The sequence below is a fragment of the Gossypium hirsutum genome, chromosome D03 (assembly GCF_007990345.1).
Source record: "Gossypium hirsutum isolate 1008001.06 chromosome D03, Gossypium_hirsutum_v2.1, whole genome shotgun sequence".
NCBI lineage: Eukaryota > Viridiplantae > Streptophyta > Magnoliopsida > Malvales > Malvaceae > Gossypium > Gossypium hirsutum.
In genome coordinates this window covers 42434545-42451749 of record NC_053439.1, presented here as the reverse complement: position 1 = coordinate 42451749, position 17205 = coordinate 42434545, and the positions used below count along the sequence as shown (strand labels likewise).

General features: G+C 33.1%; 3 protein-coding genes across 3 annotated transcripts; all 3 read left to right on the top strand.

The window, feature by feature from the left end:
* The first annotated feature begins 1625 nt into the window (after positions 1 to 1625).
* LOC107949677 (8-amino-7-oxononanoate synthase) lies at positions 1626 to 6418 on the top strand. Its single transcript, XM_016884405.2, has 11 exons — positions 1626 to 1950; positions 2154 to 2296; positions 2384 to 2491; positions 2820 to 3058; positions 3162 to 3203; positions 3534 to 3621; positions 3954 to 4087; positions 4643 to 4731; positions 5364 to 5514; positions 5697 to 5765; positions 6024 to 6418. The coding sequence occupies exons 1-11, from the start codon at positions 1701 to 1703 to the stop codon at positions 6148 to 6150; spliced, it is 1440 nt and encodes a 479-aa protein (XP_016739894.2). The 5' UTR covers positions 1626 to 1700; the 3' UTR covers positions 6151 to 6418.
* Positions 6419 to 11702: 5284 nt separating this feature from the next.
* On the top strand, positions 11703 to 14665 carry LOC107949678 (hexose carrier protein HEX6). The gene is made up of 4 exons (XM_016884406.2): positions 11703 to 11858; positions 11940 to 12071; positions 12187 to 12509; positions 13359 to 14665. The coding sequence occupies exons 1-4, from the start codon at positions 11813 to 11815 to the stop codon at positions 14433 to 14435; spliced, it is 1578 nt and encodes a 525-aa protein (XP_016739895.2). The 5' UTR covers positions 11703 to 11812; the 3' UTR covers positions 14436 to 14665.
* An 804-nt stretch (positions 14666 to 15469) lies between these two features.
* On the top strand, positions 15470 to 16768 carry LOC107949887 (transcription factor DUO1). The gene is made up of 3 exons (XM_016884652.2): positions 15470 to 15663; positions 15774 to 15993; positions 16077 to 16768. The coding sequence occupies exons 1-3, from the start codon at positions 15470 to 15472 to the stop codon at positions 16518 to 16520; spliced, it is 858 nt and encodes a 285-aa protein (XP_016740141.1). The 3' UTR covers positions 16521 to 16768.
* Positions 16769 to 17205: the final 437 nt, after the last annotated feature.

Sequence of the window (17205 nt, the reverse complement as noted above, 5' to 3'; positions counted from 1 at the left end):
TGGCGTTTCTTCTGTAAGCGCCAGAAAAGGTAACATTAGCGGTGTTTATGACTAAAAATATTTAATCTAAACCATTTGATATATTTAAATATTAGATTTAAATAAATAAATAAATAAATAAATAAATGTAACAAATTGATACGGATATGTAACTATCTGTTTTGGATATATAGGACCAAATTATAACAAATAAAAATGAAATACAAAAACTAAAATACAAAAACTAAAATCATTCCACATCGAACATCTAGCAAAATAATTATATTTTAGTTAGGAAGAAATATCTCTAATAAAATGGAGATTAGATTGGAAATGAATAATATAAAATCATGATTAACGTCTCAATCTATAAAAATTCAATTTATAAAAAATAATAATAAATATTTTATAAAATCACTTAACTAATAATTTTTAATAGACAAAATAAAGGATTTTTAGCATAGCAAAACAGTGTCGTTTTATTCCAAATGAAATAATTTTTTGCGGCGTTTTTCATAGGTAAGCAATAGCGGCGTTTTTATAAAAAACGCCACAAAAAATAATTTTACTTTAAAAACACCGCTAAAAGCCTAAAAAAGTGCCGCTAAAAGTCTATTTTGTTAAGATATATCTTACTGTTATTTAAGCCTACATATTTTTTAAAATTTATTTTCAATTTGTTGGGAAATATTTATTTTGATGTTTTTAGTATTTTTGATGTATTATATATATTTAAAAATTATATAAAAAATTAATACGGGCGGACCGGTTAGGCCCGGGTTTTAGCATTTTTATCCGGGTCAAGCTTGGGCAAAATGTTAGGCCCATTTTTTGGGCCAGGCTTGGGCCTAGTAAATGGGCCTGAATTTTTAGTTGAGCCCGACCTGAACCCAGCCCGGCTTAGCCCATGAGCACCTCTATTTAGAACACATATGTTTATTTAAAAAAAACATACAATAAATAATGAGATATATAATTTGAAATTAATTAATAATAGTACATGGAATATGTATAATATTGAAATAGAAAAAATAATAGTACAAATATACAAATGATGAAAGTAATATGGTAAGAATAATAAAATTAAAATGAATAAAAATTATTAAAATAAAATTTTTATTAATTAATAAATTTAATATTTTATTAATGCAATTGGTATGGATTGAAATTCATCACATATATTTTTTTGTTAACTTTAAAAAAAATAAAACACTAAAGTATTCTTGTATATATTTGTAGTATGTACCTTAAAAAAAAATTATGCCACAACACATATTTGTCAAGTGTAAAAATAAAATGCATAATGACTTATTTGGTTCTTTAAAAGCCATTTTAATCTTTTATTTAATTATTTTTTTTGTCTCTTTTAATCATTAAATTTACATTTTGATAATCACTTCAAAATAGATAAAAATGTTAATGTGTATTAAATTTACAGACCACACAACAATTTAAGTGTATGCCACATTAGCAATTAATTAAATTTTTAAAAATTAAAAATATTGAATAAATTTTTTAGAATTTTACTTCTTAAAATAAGTTATATATATATATTAAAAATTTAAAATTTAAAAAATTAATTATTTACTGGTATGCATGTGTGTACCTCATATTAGTAAAATTATCAAACCAATTTCGGTAGCTGGTAATTGGACTATTTTACCTACCATTTTATACCACTCTTATCCCTCGAAACAGCATTGGTTTCTCCGCTGCGGGAAATGGAGGTTAGCAACTTATGGGACAAATGGGTCGGAGAAGCGCTTTCGAAGCTCGACTCTTTGAAATTGCTTCGATCTTTAAGACCCCTTTACCTTCCCAACGAACAACAGCAAATGAGCAATACTCGAGTTTCCGGTAAAGAAGAGTACGAGGTGTTCGACGAAATGCAACCATGGGATCGTTCCTCTGTCAATGTCTCTATTTCTGAACCCACTTACCGTAAATGGCTTCTTGAGATTCCAAGTTCAGGTATTCTTTTTCGAACAAAAAAAAAAAGATTCTCTTTTATTTTGCTTTTATAATTATGGAAATGATAAATGATTACCGAATGAATGTAGATGCAATAACCCTTTTTGTTCTTTTTTGATTGGGAAATGAGTGAACTTTGCTCCAATAAAACAAGATAAGCTTTTTGAGTTTTTGCTTATTAACTTTGCTCATTGGGCTTATAGGAGATGAGATTGTTCATGGAGAATGTTTAGCTGATGATACTTTTGGCACGAGCCAACAGCAATTCAAGCGGCTACTTTTGTTCTCTGGAAATGATTATTTGGGCTTGAGTTCACATCCAGCAGTTCGAAGAGCTGCAGCAGAGGTTTGCTTCAAGATTGACTTCTTGGACAAGTATCTGCCATGATTGTTGTTTAAGTAATTTTCTTTTGCTAACTTAATTTCGCAACAGGCAGCTCGAGATTACGGAATGGGCCCTAGGGGCTCTCCGTTAATCTGCGGATACACTTACCACCATAGATTACTGGAGTCAAGCTTGGCAAGCTTAAAGAAGAAGGAGGTATAGACTTAGGATAAGACTTTATATGTGCAGTTGTTTACATTTGAATTTTTTAATCCATTTGTTGTATGCTCAGTTCATTAGGTGCTTGAATATGTTTGGAAAATGATAGTTAATGATAAAGGTCGAATGATGCTAGTGGTACTTTTGTCTAGATTTTGATTAAAAATTCTAAAGTAGTTTTTAAACCCATGAGCTATTACGTGGATTATATTCAGTATGATATTCTTGTTCTTTCAGTATTTATTCTTTTAACCATAAATATTCTTCTATTCTAAACTTTTCTGAAGACTGATGCTTGTTTTTTTCTTCCGAGTTTATGCTTTAGGACTGTCTTCTTTGTCCTACAGGGTTTTCAGCCAATATGGCATTGATGGTAGCACTTGGAAACCTTGCATCCCTCCTTGCAGCAGGCAACGTGCCTGTGAAGGATGAAAAGATTGCCATTTTCTCTGATGAACTAAACCATGCATCAATAATTGATGGTATTCGTCTTGCTGAAAGACAAAGAAGTGTAGAATTCTTTGTATATAAACACTGCAACATGTCCCATCTCCGCGCGCTGTTGTAGGTTTTTACTTTTCACATAGATTCTTCTGATAATCATTCTCTTTCTAGGACTTTCTCTCTAACCATGCTGCATAATGGCAATTTTTTTGGATTTTGACAGATCAAATTGCAAAATGAAGAAAAAGGTTGTTGTGACCGATAGGTTAGTCATGTTTCTACAGATGTTCATTACATTGTCATTTCTCTATCCTATAAAAATAAGTAACAGCCAACCTTTCTTCCGCATTTTCATGCTTTTTTTTTTCTGGATGTCCAAGAATATTGTACATTTGCAAATAACTATACTTTGCATTTTTTGCATCTTACCAATGAAATACATGTTTATGAATATAACTAGATTTTTGCAACTGCATTCATTTATGAATGATGTACTTTCTACCATATATTGCAACTTACTACTGTATGGCTGAAAACCCAATTTCTTTATCTGTTTGTCTAACTGGTATTATTTGTTCTATATTCTCTTCTACAGCTTGTTTAGCATGGATGGGGACTTTGCACCTATGCTGGAGCTTGTAGAGCTCCGGCGGAAGCATAATCTGTTGTTAGTCATCGATGACGTAAGTTTGCATTTGCATATACAGAGCTGCAGGATGATATTAGGTGTCTACTTTATAGTACCTTTTTGCAGGATATAATGTAGGCCTTGAATCTATCATGAATTTGTCCTTTTGGAGAGCACAATCCATATAATTCATTCTAGAAAAAGAAAAATTCTAATTTAAGAGAATGAACTTGATCTTGTGCTGTATTCTCCACTTATTCTCGGTCACTAGACTGCCCAACATTGAGCTTGTGCATGGTATACAGAAGATAGCTTCTTTCTATTTACATGATTTACCTCTAGTATATGCCATCAATATCTAAGAAGTGCTGCTTGTATGCTTCTCAGGCACATGGAACGTTTGTTTGTGGCAACAGTGGTGGAGGAGTGGCTGAGGAATTTGAGTGTGAAAGAGATGTTGATATATGCATTGGAACTTTGAGCAAGGCAGCAGGTTGTCATGGTGGATTTATAGCCTGCAGGTAATAGTTTCTTCTTCTTCTTCTTTTAGTGTGGAGAAGAATAGGAAAAGGCCATAGAGCAGCATTGAGAAAAAATAATAGACAACATAGCTATTGACTTAAAATCATCTAGACATGTAAAGGTTTATAGATTTGTGATGTTTGGGTCTATGCTGTTTATAGCATTTAAATATCCCATCTGTAGGCTTGCAGAATAATATGATAACTACAAAAATAATAGACTATATTATATACCTTTAAGAATTAGATTCTTTGTCTATTCAGATTTTTTAATGCTAATTTAAAACTTTTATTGTGTCCTTTCATGGGGAAATATGCTTTCAAATTACACCCTGGCATAATTCAAAATTACATAGATATGTTCATGATGTTACCCCTTAAGATATGTTAGCTCACAATGTATTTTGACTTCAACATTCCTTCACATCTATATCTAATATATACTAACTCACCAAAATACATGTGTATTTTAGCATGTATCTTGATTGAATGTTTCATGTGATTTATGTGAATGTATCATATTTAGTCATGCCAGTCTGAATACCATGTGAACAGCAAAAGGTGGAAACAGCTTATCCAATCAAGGGGCCGTTCTTTCATATTTTCTACTGCCACACCAGTTCCTATAGCTGCTGCTGGGCATGGTAAAATTCAGCATTATTTCAGTGTGACCTATTCCTTTTGTTATTATCCTTACTATTGTACCAGTAGATTTCAGTGAAATCAGATACATTCTTCTTTATCTTGTGGCCAAATATGCTGCCAATCCCTATACTTTAATGAAGTTTGAGATTTAATCTTTGTACTTAAATCGTTGACACTGTTAGTATTTTCTGTCAAAATTTGCCATCAATACATTCATGCAATTAGTACCAACTTCAAAAGCAAATCATTATGAACTCACCAAACATACTTGATGGTAGGCAAATTTTGAAGAAAAATACTGACAGTGTCTATGATTGGACTGAAATTTTATATCGAAAAAGTGTTTTGAGTATTTAATTTTCAAGTACAGGAATTAAATCTCATACTTTATCAAAGTACAGGGACTGACATCATATTTTGATATTATTAATTATTACCACTAACAGGATTTATTTCTGTTCAAGTAATGATCCCTGTAAGAAGTAGTGAGGGAGAATTAACTTCTAGGAAATAAAGAGATGGAGTTGAGTATATAATGTACAATGTTAGAAATGAATTCTCTTTTTGCCTTATCCGCAGATGTAATTGTAGCATTTGCCTTCTTGCTAACAAAATAAATACAACTTAGCAGCTGCTGTTATTGTGGCAAAAAGAGAGACCTGGCGTCGACGAGAACTTTGGAACCGAGTGGAGGATTTCCGTGCTTTGACTGGAATTGCCATTTCCAGCCCGATAATATCTCTTATTGTAGGAAGTGAAGAGAAAGCCCTGAAAGCTAGCAGGTTTCTTCTCTCATCCCCATCCATCACCCTTCTTTTTTTGGTACAACAATGATTCGATTCCTGGTGAAGGTGAACACCCGATTAATAGGCAACAATTTGGGGTTCATCAATCACCCTTTATGGCTGTGAGTAACTAATAATTTCTTCATATTGCTTCTAACTGTTCCATCTCTTATGAACAGGGAATTGTTGAAATCTGGTTTCCATGTCACTGCAATCAGACCACCAACAGTGCCCCCCAACTCTTGCAGGTTTGTTGCAGTTTATTATTATCATCCATCTTGTTGGTTTCAGTTTTGTGGAAACATTGCCCATAGTCGTCTACTAATTAGTAGCATACATTGGGCACTTCTAGTTTAAACCTCCTGTGAAGTCAGGAATGTAGCGTATAAGGTTACCAAACCTTTGGCTTAACTCATTGTGGATGTTCTGAATCATGCCTGGATGATGGAAAACATGTTCATTTCAATGTGGACTGACTTTGTCATTTCACTTCAAACTTTGTTTAGGTTGCGAATCGCTTTGAGTGCAGCACACACGACTGATGATTTGAGGAAGCTCACGTCTGCACTCTCCAGTTACATCAACTTTCAAGATACTGGAGGTACCAGTCTCCACATACATTCTAAGCTATAGGATCAAATAATTTGGAAGGATTGCAAGGTTCTTTATTTAAGAGAACACAAGTATGAGAATTTGTTCGTTAAAGACAGTCATCTTCTAGATTCGCTATCACATTCATGAAGATAAATTTATATTCGATTAGGGTTCAATTCAACAGGTAAAGTTAGCTCGGCGTTGATATGCAGGTTTAATATAAGCATACTATGTTACATCATGAGATACGTGTTATGGGCTATGAATTTTAACGCTACTCGAAAACATCAATTTACTAATTTTGCTAGTAATGTTGCCATCTGACCTATGAAAGAAATACTATGCAAAAAAAAAAATAAAAAGGGCAGCAATGTTACGTATTACAACCAAAGGCTTTCAATTATATCATCTTGTAATGTCCCAAAATTTCCGATAAAACATCTAGTACGGTCTTGGGATTGGAAATACTGAAGTTTCGAGAAAAATCGGAAAATAAGTTGATAGAGAATTTTTATGAAAGTGAAATTGATATTTGATATGGAAAATTAATGTAGAGAATTGTGTATTTGAATATGTGGAAAAGGGATTAAATTATAACTTTAGAAAAGTTTGAGGATTAAAATGTAAATTTTATCAAAAAGAGAATCTTTTGACTTTAGAATGATTTGGAATATGTATTGGTGTGATGGAAATCACTTTTGAACTAATTTGGAAAAGAGTTTAAGGTGTGGGGTTAAGTTACAAATTTTTCATTTGTATTGAAAAAAGGCAAGGTATAATTTTCACCACCCAAGAATTTATAATAAAAGTTAAATACGAATTGTGAGCTTGGAGTGTGATGACTACATAATTTTGCGAAGAAATCGTGTTAAGAGGTAAAAAAGTAATTTTGCTTCATAAGAGTACTTTGATCGAATATTATTTTGATATATGGAATTAATTGAGACAATTCGATGTGAATAAAATGATGAGATGAATTGTAGATCACAAATTTAAGTTAGTCTCCAACTTTGACTTTAGATTTTTTTTTATGGAATAAAAGAGGGGAAAAAGTGTAAAAATAATAATTCTGAGTTTTCTAAAAGGAGGAGAAAATTTTCTCTCATTCTATTTTTGATTTATTTTAATCTCATAAAAACTTGAGCTCTTGTTAAAATCCGGGAAACTAATCCACCTTCAATCTCTCCATTTTCAGCCAAGGTTTTACGAGTTTTTAAAAGAGAATTGAAACTAGAGAGAGAAAGGTTCTATAATGTTAGTAACTTTATTTGAGCTTGTTGTATAAGAAAGCTTGGAAAGCTTATATACTAATATTTTGTTAAATTTATGAAGAAATATTGAGAAATGAAATTTGAAGCTAAAGGATAGATTCAAATTATTGGAAGCCTGATTTTTAAGCATAAGTGCATCCAAGGTAAGTACCCTTGGGTTCTCATACTTTTCTTACTCTAATATGTTTAAAGAAATAATAAATTTGTGTTATAAATATGAAAATGATTTTGTAATGAATATGTGTCAGTTTTATGGTTTAAAAGTGTTGAAATAAGTCATAGATAAGTTAGAAAAAATGTTTAGTTATGAAATGTCATATTAACTAACAATGTGTTATGGAAATTTAGTTGTCATGAAGTAATAACCTTAGTGTACGTGATATTAATGTGGGAAATGTGTTATGCCTTTGACAAGTTGTTGATAAAAAAAAATGTGGACTTAATAAGTAGAAATATGTGTGTGGTCATAAAAATAGGAATTGTCTATATATACATTTGAGGCCATACGTACTCTTTTTGGAATTGGTTATATGCAAGCTAATTAATAAACGCCTACATTAAAACGTGGAGTTTATGTGGATGTGGATGTGGTGATATGTATAACTAAATAATGAATTGTCTAAACATATTTTGAAATCTGTATACTCTAAATATATCTCTATGTCAATGATGAATATGTTATTGGTCGTAATTGATATAGAATATTTATGATTATAATGTGTTTATGCTATGTTGGGTAGGAATATTATTTTTTATATATGTTTTAGTATATGAGTTAACAATAAACTAATTCAATTGGTAATATTTAACTGCTCTCGTGACTTATTTTAGCAAAGAGAAGGAAGATTTTTCACTTATTTTGAAAAGGTCTTATTTTTTTTATAAGAGTTATTACTCGTCTTTCTAATTTCAAGTTTAAATTTGTACTAACTATTATAATACATATGTAATAAATAAGTTTTTTCCTCATGTTATGAAACTAATAACCAAACGAAGTATTAGGGAAATGATTAGGATATGATTGACATGCGGATAGAGGGTATAATGCATTCGGGAGATGTGATGTATATTTGGAGTTTTGTTCCCTTTGGGCATTGCATTTATGCACACTTTTTGTCGCCTTTTAGGCTTTACACTTACATACATTCTCTATTATCTTTAGGCTTAGCAGATACGTAATCATTTGGATTTTTTAAAAAAATATTTTAAATATAAAATATTTTATACATCTCATATTTTTGTTTATATATTTGAAACTATGTAATTGGGAAATGGTATGCGCCTAGTTGGTTTGGGTGGTGTAGCACATGACAAGGAAGGGATGCAGTAGAGGAGTGATTGAATGTGGGCATGCGTAATCTTGCTAAGATTGGAGCTATCTCATGACATGGGGCTTACAAAGATTTTAGTAGAAAATGATAATCATAATGTAATTTTATGGAGGCAGACATGTGATTTATGAAGATCATACATTTTGAAAGTGTTTTAATTTTGTTTAGATTCAAGATCCACGAACTTTTGAACCCATAAATAAATAAATGAAGCAACCCCAGAGTTGCAGAGGAAGTCATGGTCGTGGCAGCTTCTTATATTCATAATCTTCAATTCGAGCCTGATGCATCCTGCTTCTTCATCTCTCTTTCTTTATTCCACAAAGCAACTCAAGTCCTGCCTTCTCAAGCCACCGTCGTGTGGCAATGGGTTGTTGTCCCAAAGGTGTTCCCTTTTCATCGTGTGACTCATGTTACCACCTCTTTCTGTTGGTGGACAAGTGTCTTCTCTCCTCTATTTGCAAATTAACCCCAAATAATTGCACCAATTACTCCTTATCAAATCAATATACTTCAATTTTTTTATCAACTCATTTTTTATGCCATTTCTTTTCCCTCCCTTTATGTTTAATGTTGTGTATAAATCCATTCTTTATGTTTTCTTTCTATCTTCATAACATCAACCATACACTATTTATTAAATTAATTCTTTATAAAAGTTTTATCTTGAATTTTAGTAAATTAACTTTACTCCCAACTGAAATAAAAATAATAAATTTAGTTAAGTTATTATTTCAATAAAATGTTTAAATTTTGTTAAAATAAAAATATTTTTTAATAAATGAAATTACATTTATAAATTTTATTAAAAATGTCTCGTATGTTGTTATAAATCTATAACAATAATTTTTTTATAATATTTAAAATTTTGTCAAACAAATGTGGTGGTGGGTACAGAATTAAATTTATTATTTCTATTATTATTTACTTTAAAGGAAAATTGAAAAGAAAGAAAAAGGTAGAGCAATTAGAAGGAAAAGTGATAAACATAAAAAGGGAAAATGACGCTGGAAGACCTTTTTTTGAAAGCGAAACGCTGGGCTCCTGACTTTTGGGATATTTTTTATGAAGTCTATTAGGTTTAAAACATGATTCAATTCGATCCTTATTTTGTAGTCTTAAAATTTTCAATTTAGCCTTTGTCTTTAATTTACTGAATTTAATTTATATTTGAGGTGAATTTTCGGAGTTGAAAAGCTTTTGGCCAACCGTGGCCGGCGGCCATACATGGCACCTCTTTCACCGAAAATCATGTTGTTGCTTCTGAAAATACAAAAGTTTTAGATATGAAGGAGAGGAAACATGAAACGTATACGGAGGGAGGGAAGATGAATATAAAAAGGTAAACTTCTAAACTAGTCATTTTTGTTCACCTCAGGTTACATTTTAGTTACTTATGTTTGAAATGTTATATTTTAGTTACTTACATTATCGCGTTGTAACATTTTAGTCACCGTGCAGCTAATTTCCGTTAACAGTATAACAGTAAGCTGACATGGCACGTTAAATAATCATTTCAAACAAAAACTTTAGGTTAATTTATACAATCGGTCCCCATATTTTATGTTTTTTTATTTGTTAAAACTAATTTCAATATTTTTAATTTTTTGAACAATTTAAATTTTTTCGAGTGAGGCGAGCTTGTGGACTAGTTTTAACAAGTTGAAAACATAGAAAAACTACATTAAAAGAAAGGGAGGAAAATAAATGGAGAAGCAGAAAAGAATGAAAAATAAGGAAAAAAAAAGGGTTAAAAGAACATAAAAGAAAAAAATTAAATAACTCAAAACGAAAAAATATGGGGACCGGTTGTATAAATTAACCTAAAATTTTTATTTGAAATGATTATTTAACATGTCATGTCAGCTAACCGTTACACCATTAACGGCAATTAACAACTCAGTGACCAAAATGTCACAACACGATAACATATGTGACTAAAACGTAACATTTGAAACATAAATAACTAGAACGTAATATTTCAAACATAAATGACAAAGTAACTATTTTAATAGTTTACCTTATAAAAAATAAAAGATGATAGAAAAGGAAAGGATTAACCAGAGGAAGAAATTAATTATGATTAGGATTAGTTGGAGTGAAATTAAATTTTAGGAAAAATGATAATTTTCAATCTATTTCTTATCTACCCTCAATATTATTGTAATTAACCAAACAATAAAATATTACTATTTATATATTTTATTCAATAAATTAAATTATTAATCATAACTATTACATTCCTACAATATCTCATTTATACATATGCTTGACCATTCTTCACCTTAAAATTGGTCAGTGACAATTTTAAGTAGATAGATTCCATGTTTAGCTTGTGCCACATCATGACAAGCAGTTCATCTAGGTATGTGTTAATATTGCACCTCGAATCCACTGATCCTCGTCAGATTATAACCCCTCTTTGTACTGGTTATGGATTGGTTCATATCATATAGATTAGGTTGGATTTTCTAGGAATGGCTATACTTTTTTTGGGGTCATAAGAGATCAGTTTTCACACAAGGAGAATGACGTTAAACTGATACGAAATCATCCAGGAATGACGCATATGATAACGGCTTGGAAAGAAGAGCAGTATGAACAAGGAGCAAGCTAGTGGCCTCGTGCTTGAGTACTTTCTTAAAGTCCAATGTGAAGACATTCAAAACTGTTCATAAGTTAGTCAACAATTAGTTAAAGTATAACATAAAGCTACATAGCAAAGAAAAGAAAAAGCAACCAATTGAATACGCCACTAGTTCAGTTGTACTGGGCTTTAATTTGTCAACTCCTCCCGTGGAGGTTTCCACTTTCGCCTAGCAAATTTGACCTTAAGCTGTGAGATTAAACAAGTGTTGGGCCCATAAGACTTAACCAGTTTCAAAGTACATGCGATTGCATAATCTCTAATAAGATTGTTTTAAAGGTAAAAAATCTACGCATATTAAAACCATACCTAATGTGTGTGTATATATATAGTTTCCCTGGTTATATAGCTTGAACCATTGTTTTAGAAAACACATCTCTATGTCCTTTAATGTTGTTCAACCCCACTCGACAGAAAAAAGAACTCCACAACTCCTTTTGGTCCGCACGTAAATGGAGATTTTGCGTACAAAGTCTTCCACTAGTGATTTCTTTTTTAGTAAGTAGGGTCTACCACTGTTGTTCGTACACTTATAATATCCCCCCCTTGTATGGTGATCAGCTTAGAGGTTACTTTTAGGTATGGCGTTTGCAGAGGGGATACCAGGTGAAAGAGGGCAATACAATGGCAAGGTTACCCTGCTTGTTGTCCTCTCATGTGTGGTGGCTGCCTCGGGGGGACTTATCTTTGGTTATGATCTTGGAGTTTCAGGTCAGTCTGGTTTTGGGCTATGGGTTAACTTACTATTTTAGTCAATTTAAGTTTCAGATGCTCTCATGTGTAAATTCCCGCCGTTAACACCATTTATCTGACCTTGATTTTGAAGGGGGAGTAACCTCTATGGACCCTTTCCTCAAAAAATTCTTCCCGAATGTGTATCGAAGGATGAAAGAAGGTACCAAGATTAGCAATTACTGCAAATTTGATAGCCAACTGTTGACCTTGTTTACATCTTCACTCTACCTATCTGGCCTTGTTTCTTCTTTATTTGCATCTACTGTGACTCGAGTCTTTGGACGAAAGGCGTCGATGCTTGTAGCAGGGGTTGCTGTCCTTATTGGTTCAGCCCTTGGTGGCGCTGCTTCTAATCTCTACATGCTTGTATTTGGTCGTCTTTTTCTTGGAATTGGACTTGGATTTGGCAACCAGGTACTGTAATCTACTTTGTCATATATATATATATATTGAAGTTTTTGCTCAGCACCTTGTTATTTCTTCTTATTATGCAAAATCTTGTCGAAATGGACTGAAACAACAAGTTTGATGGAAAATTTACCTTCTGAATTCAAAGAAAATGTTGCAATAAGGAGGGTAGAAACGAGTAAAATATGGGTAAGAATATCATGAAGGCATGTACTATAAGTTAGATTGTATCTTGCCATTTCTATTAAAAATTGGGTAAATTAGTTCCTATATTAGGTCAAAGAGCAAATTGGTATTTTCTATTAAAAATTTTATCCATTTATATTGTTTCAAACTGGCGTGACTGACAGAATAATTAGACAATGAGATATGGCGTGTCATGTGTACCTCATGCTCATGTATAGAGACCAATTTTTAATAGCAGAAATGAATGGAATTTTCAACAGAAGGACCACTTCGCTCTTTTTTCTAACTTATAGGGATTAATTTGCTCATATTTTGAGCAAATGGGACAATATACAATCCGACTCCTATTACAGGGGCCTCTATGGTACTTTTACCGTAAAATATGTAGTAACTAGTAACAGCAGTTAAGAATTGTCTTTCATTGACGTGGTGAAAAAAGAAAGCTTTACTGATGACAATGAATCTTGTAATCAATGGTCTATGTTGGCCTTTTCTGTTTTTCCCTTTAGTATAGAGATATGATCTTTTTTAAGCAAACCAGATGATCAACTCCTGTTAATTCAAGATTGTGACAGAATATAGTGTTAAAACATGTTCAATGATAAGTTACGTACATGACTCTAAATATTTATCTGCTTGTTATTTATACTCCATTTGCTTGCTTTGCAGTCGATCCCACTCTATATCTCTGAAATGGCGTTACCTAAACACAGAGGAGCAATGAATATTATCTTTGACACTGGAGTTGGCATCGGAGTACTAATAGCTAATATCATCAACTTTTGCACTGAAAAGATTGACGGCGGTTGGGGCTGGCGTATCTCCCTATCCATGGCTGCAGTTCCAGCATCAATCCTGACTATAGGTGCAATTATTCTTCCTGACACACCAAACAGCTTGATTCAGAAAGACAATAACCTGGAAAAGGCCACACGTGTGCTTCAGCGTATAAGAGGCACCAATGATGTTCAACGAGAACTCGATGATCTCCTCAAAGCAAGCTCTATTTCAAAAACAACCAAAGACCCATTCAAGAAAATCCTACAAAGAAAGTATAGGCCTCAACTGGTAATGGCAGCAGCAATACCATTTTTCGCACAAATGACAGGGATTAATGTCATTACATTCTATGCTCCAATACTATTCAGGACAATTGGTCTTCGTGAAAGTTCTTCACTCTTGTCTGCAGTTGTGATTCGTTGTTTCAACGTTGGCTGTACATTCATATCTATGTTTGTAGTCGATAAGCAAGGTCGAAGAGTACTGTTTATGCTTGGTGGAATTCAAATGCTTGCAACACAAGTAACAATTGGAGGGTTTATGACAGCTTTATTAGGTGATCATGGTGGATTGAGCAAGGCGAGTGCTTATGTGGTTCTAGTTTTGATATGTATATACATTTCTGGGTTTGGGTTATCTTGGGGTCCCTTGGGATGGTTAGTCCCTAGTGAGATTTATCCATTAGAGATTCGATCAGCTGGCCAAAGTATTACAGTAGCAGTCAGTTTTTTCTTCTGTTTTCTTATTGGACAAACTTTTCTAGCTATGCTTTGCCACATGAAGGCAGGGATTTTCTTCTTTTTCGGAGGATGGGTGGCTCTGATGACCCTATTTATATACTTCTTCTTGCCGGAGACCAAGAATATACCAATCGAGAAAGTGGAACAATTGTGGAAAGAACACTGGTTTTGGAAAAGATTTGTGGGAGATGAAGTTGATGACAGTATTTACAAGCTAGACAAATGATAATTAGGGTTTCATTTGCAACATATTTTACTCTTCTTCTTTATTTTCTTTTGCCCAAAAAAGGGTTATTTAAATTACCAAAACATCGTTGCTTAGTGAGACAGGATCAAGTGATTAGATGTGTCTATGTTTATCAAGTCAAGTTTGTTGAACATGTATTAAACATAAAACCATTAAAATTCACTGTCTTAGCTTTGATATCTTATGGAGTTGTTGGTTTTATGTTGAAACATTGAATTTGAAGCCATTTGTCTTCTTTGAAAGAGAGCTTACTGAATAAAACTTCAATTTGAGAAATAATTAATGTGAAAAATTTTCAATTATTTTTATTTTATTTCTTTTAACATTATCAAAAAAAAAAAGTGTATAAATAAGATGGACTTTAAAATTCCATCAAAATTCCCATATCCTGAGTATTTGACTTTGGTTATGGACTTATGGTTTCACAACATGATTACATTACATGATAAAAATAATTCAGCACAAGAAGAAAAGATAATTCTAATACATGAACATGACAACCCATTTTGGTCCCCCTGCTGTCTTGCACAACTTTGATGGCGTGGAATCAGAATAAAGGGAATCAAGCATAGAAACTTTGGAAGCTCTTCAGTGACATTGATTGTTGCCAGCAGGTTTCATTCGTGCACACCCTTAGAGAAGCCAATTCCATTGCCAAAATGGTGTGGGATCAGTTTTTTGTTGCTTGCTTGTAACTTTTCTGCTGTGCTGATTAGTTTGGCCACGTTCCAAAGAATTGGAGTGGAGTATGAAGAGAAGCTTAGAGAGGGTAGCGTCCCATGACGACGTGAGGGTGACACGGGGGCTACATGTAATTTTGAGGATAAAGGCAGGGGTGTTTTGTGATTTTCATAACATGATTTGAAATGTGGGGAAAACAGGCGGGCTTTAGTTAGTGGATAATGGAATATCGGAGAGTGCCATTAACCGTCTAAACCGTCACTAGAAAACAACAACAACAACAGCAGATAATTTATGAGAATTAGTGACCTGGGTTTTGAATTTCTTGAAATATGGAAAGACAAAGCGATGGGACATTCATAAAGAAAGGGCCATGGACTGGTGAGGAAGATGAAATCTTAATGAACTACGTGAAAAAATATGGTCCAAAAGGATGGAGCTCCATTCGATCCATGGGACTTTTACCCAGAACTGGAAAATCTTGTCGTCTTAGATGGGTTAACAAGCTTAGACCCAACTTGAAAACGTAAATTTCTCATCTTTTTTTTTTTATCTCTTTACTTCTTCGGATTCCTTCACCAAATATATTAATCATTTTTCGTTTTTCTTGCCAAAAACAAAATGGGAAATGCCTAGTGGATGCAAATTTTCAGCAGAGGAAGAGAGGGTGGTGATAGAATTGCAAGCAGAATTTGGCAACAAGTGGGCCAAGATTGCTAGGCATTTACCAGGAAGAACAGATAATGATGTGAAGAATTTCTGGAGTGCTAGACGAAAGCGGCTGGAGAGAATTTCGCACACACCGAAAAGTAAAGGGAAAGATCATCATGCTCTCCATGAAATGCCAATGGTGGAGGTAAATTAATAATTCAACACACAAAATCAAAGCTAGCTTTTTTGCTTCTGTGATAAACGGAATACTTGGTTATATGTTTTCAGGTTGTTCCAAGCAATGGTGTCCCGTTAGAGCAAGGATCATCATCTCATCAACATCCTTTCTTTCCAGGAAACTTGGAAGAATTCAAATTGGTGCCATTACCTGATCTAATTAAGCCAGATTTCCTGAACATGGAAACAGGTCTTTCCACACTAGACATTGAGCCGATTAGGATGATACCGCAACTACAAGTGGACCTTCCCATCTTGCCAGACTCCTTTGACTTCAACTTTGCCGCCATGTTCAATAATCAGGAGGCTTCTGAATCTGAAAGTAAACCAATATCATTGACCAAGATTCCATCAGCTGGAATAAAGGGCAGCGATGCTGAACTTGGAAAGAAGGAAAATATAGGAAACTCTGCAACTCCTGATAGCTTCTTTGATGAATTTCCGACCGACATGTTTGATTGCCTGGAGCCGCTTGTGAGTTCATCCGAGTGGTAAAACACACTTGTGCCGGTCTCTTTAGTTCTAACTCGGGGAACATTCCTACTGGCGTACTGCTAAGTTATATGTTAATGTTATAACTACTACGGAATCTATGTCAATTGGTACTGACGAAGGAAAATTAATCTGAAAAGCTCGAGTACTTCAGAGAATGAGATTACAATTTTCAATCCCTGAATCATTGCATATCCCTATATTTCGTGTCACCGTGTTTAAGATATTTAATATTTTATTAATTTTTATATATTAATAATTCCTATTATATAGATTTTGATATTTATTTATTTGTGTTATGTTATTATTTTATGTTGTGTTTCATATAATGTTTTAATTATTTTTCTTTTATATTGGTGTCTTGTAATTGTATTATCTTCAACACTTAAGTATAATAAAATCTTAGCTTATGATCTCCAAACTTTATACGACCGTAACAGCAACGCCCTGGATAGAGGAAGGCCATTAGAGGCCAATCTTGTGGGTTAATACATAGTAGGCATACTCATTCATTGAATGACCAATGGATGTTGACCCATATACATCGTGCACAAAAACAAACAATTTTATAAAAATTATTTTAAAGAACGAGTTTTGAGTGCAAACATACAGTGTCGGTTGTAATATTTATAGTTCTGATGGAACACGGGGTATTCCAAGGGGTTGAACCCAAGGCAGGAGGCGATTA

Excerpts from the sequence above, each read along its gene's own strand:
- LOC107949677 (XM_016884405.2), top strand. The coding sequence starts at position 1,701 with ATGGAGGTTAGCAACTTATGGGACAAATGGGTCGGAGAAGCGCTTTCG. Across the intron at positions 1,951-2,153 it reads TCTTGAGATTCCAAGTTCAG|GAGATGAGATTGTTCATGGA; the intron begins GTATTCTTTTTC and ends TTGGGCTTATAG. Across the intron at positions 3,622-3,953 it reads TGTTGTTAGTCATCGATGAC|GCACATGGAACGTTTGTTTG; the intron begins GTAAGTTTGCAT and ends TATGCTTCTCAG.
- LOC107949678 (XM_016884406.2), top strand. The coding sequence starts at position 11,813 with ATGGAGATTTTGCGTACAAAGTCTTCCACTAGTGATTTCTTTTTTA. Across the intron at positions 11,859-11,939 it reads CACTAGTGATTTCTTTTTTA|GTATGGCGTTTGCAGAGGGG; the intron begins GTAAGTAGGGTC and ends GGTTACTTTTAG. Across the intron at positions 12,510-13,358 it reads GACTTGGATTTGGCAACCAG|TCGATCCCACTCTATATCTC; the intron begins GTACTGTAATCT and ends CTTGCTTTGCAG.
- LOC107949887 (XM_016884652.2), top strand. The coding sequence starts at position 15,470 with ATGGAAAGACAAAGCGATGGGACATTCATAAAGAAAGGGCCATGGACT. Across the intron at positions 15,664-15,773 it reads CTTAGACCCAACTTGAAAAC|TGGATGCAAATTTTCAGCAG; the intron begins GTAAATTTCTCA and ends GGAAATGCCTAG. Across the intron at positions 15,994-16,076 it reads ATGAAATGCCAATGGTGGAG|GTTGTTCCAAGCAATGGTGT; the intron begins GTAAATTAATAA and ends ATATGTTTTCAG.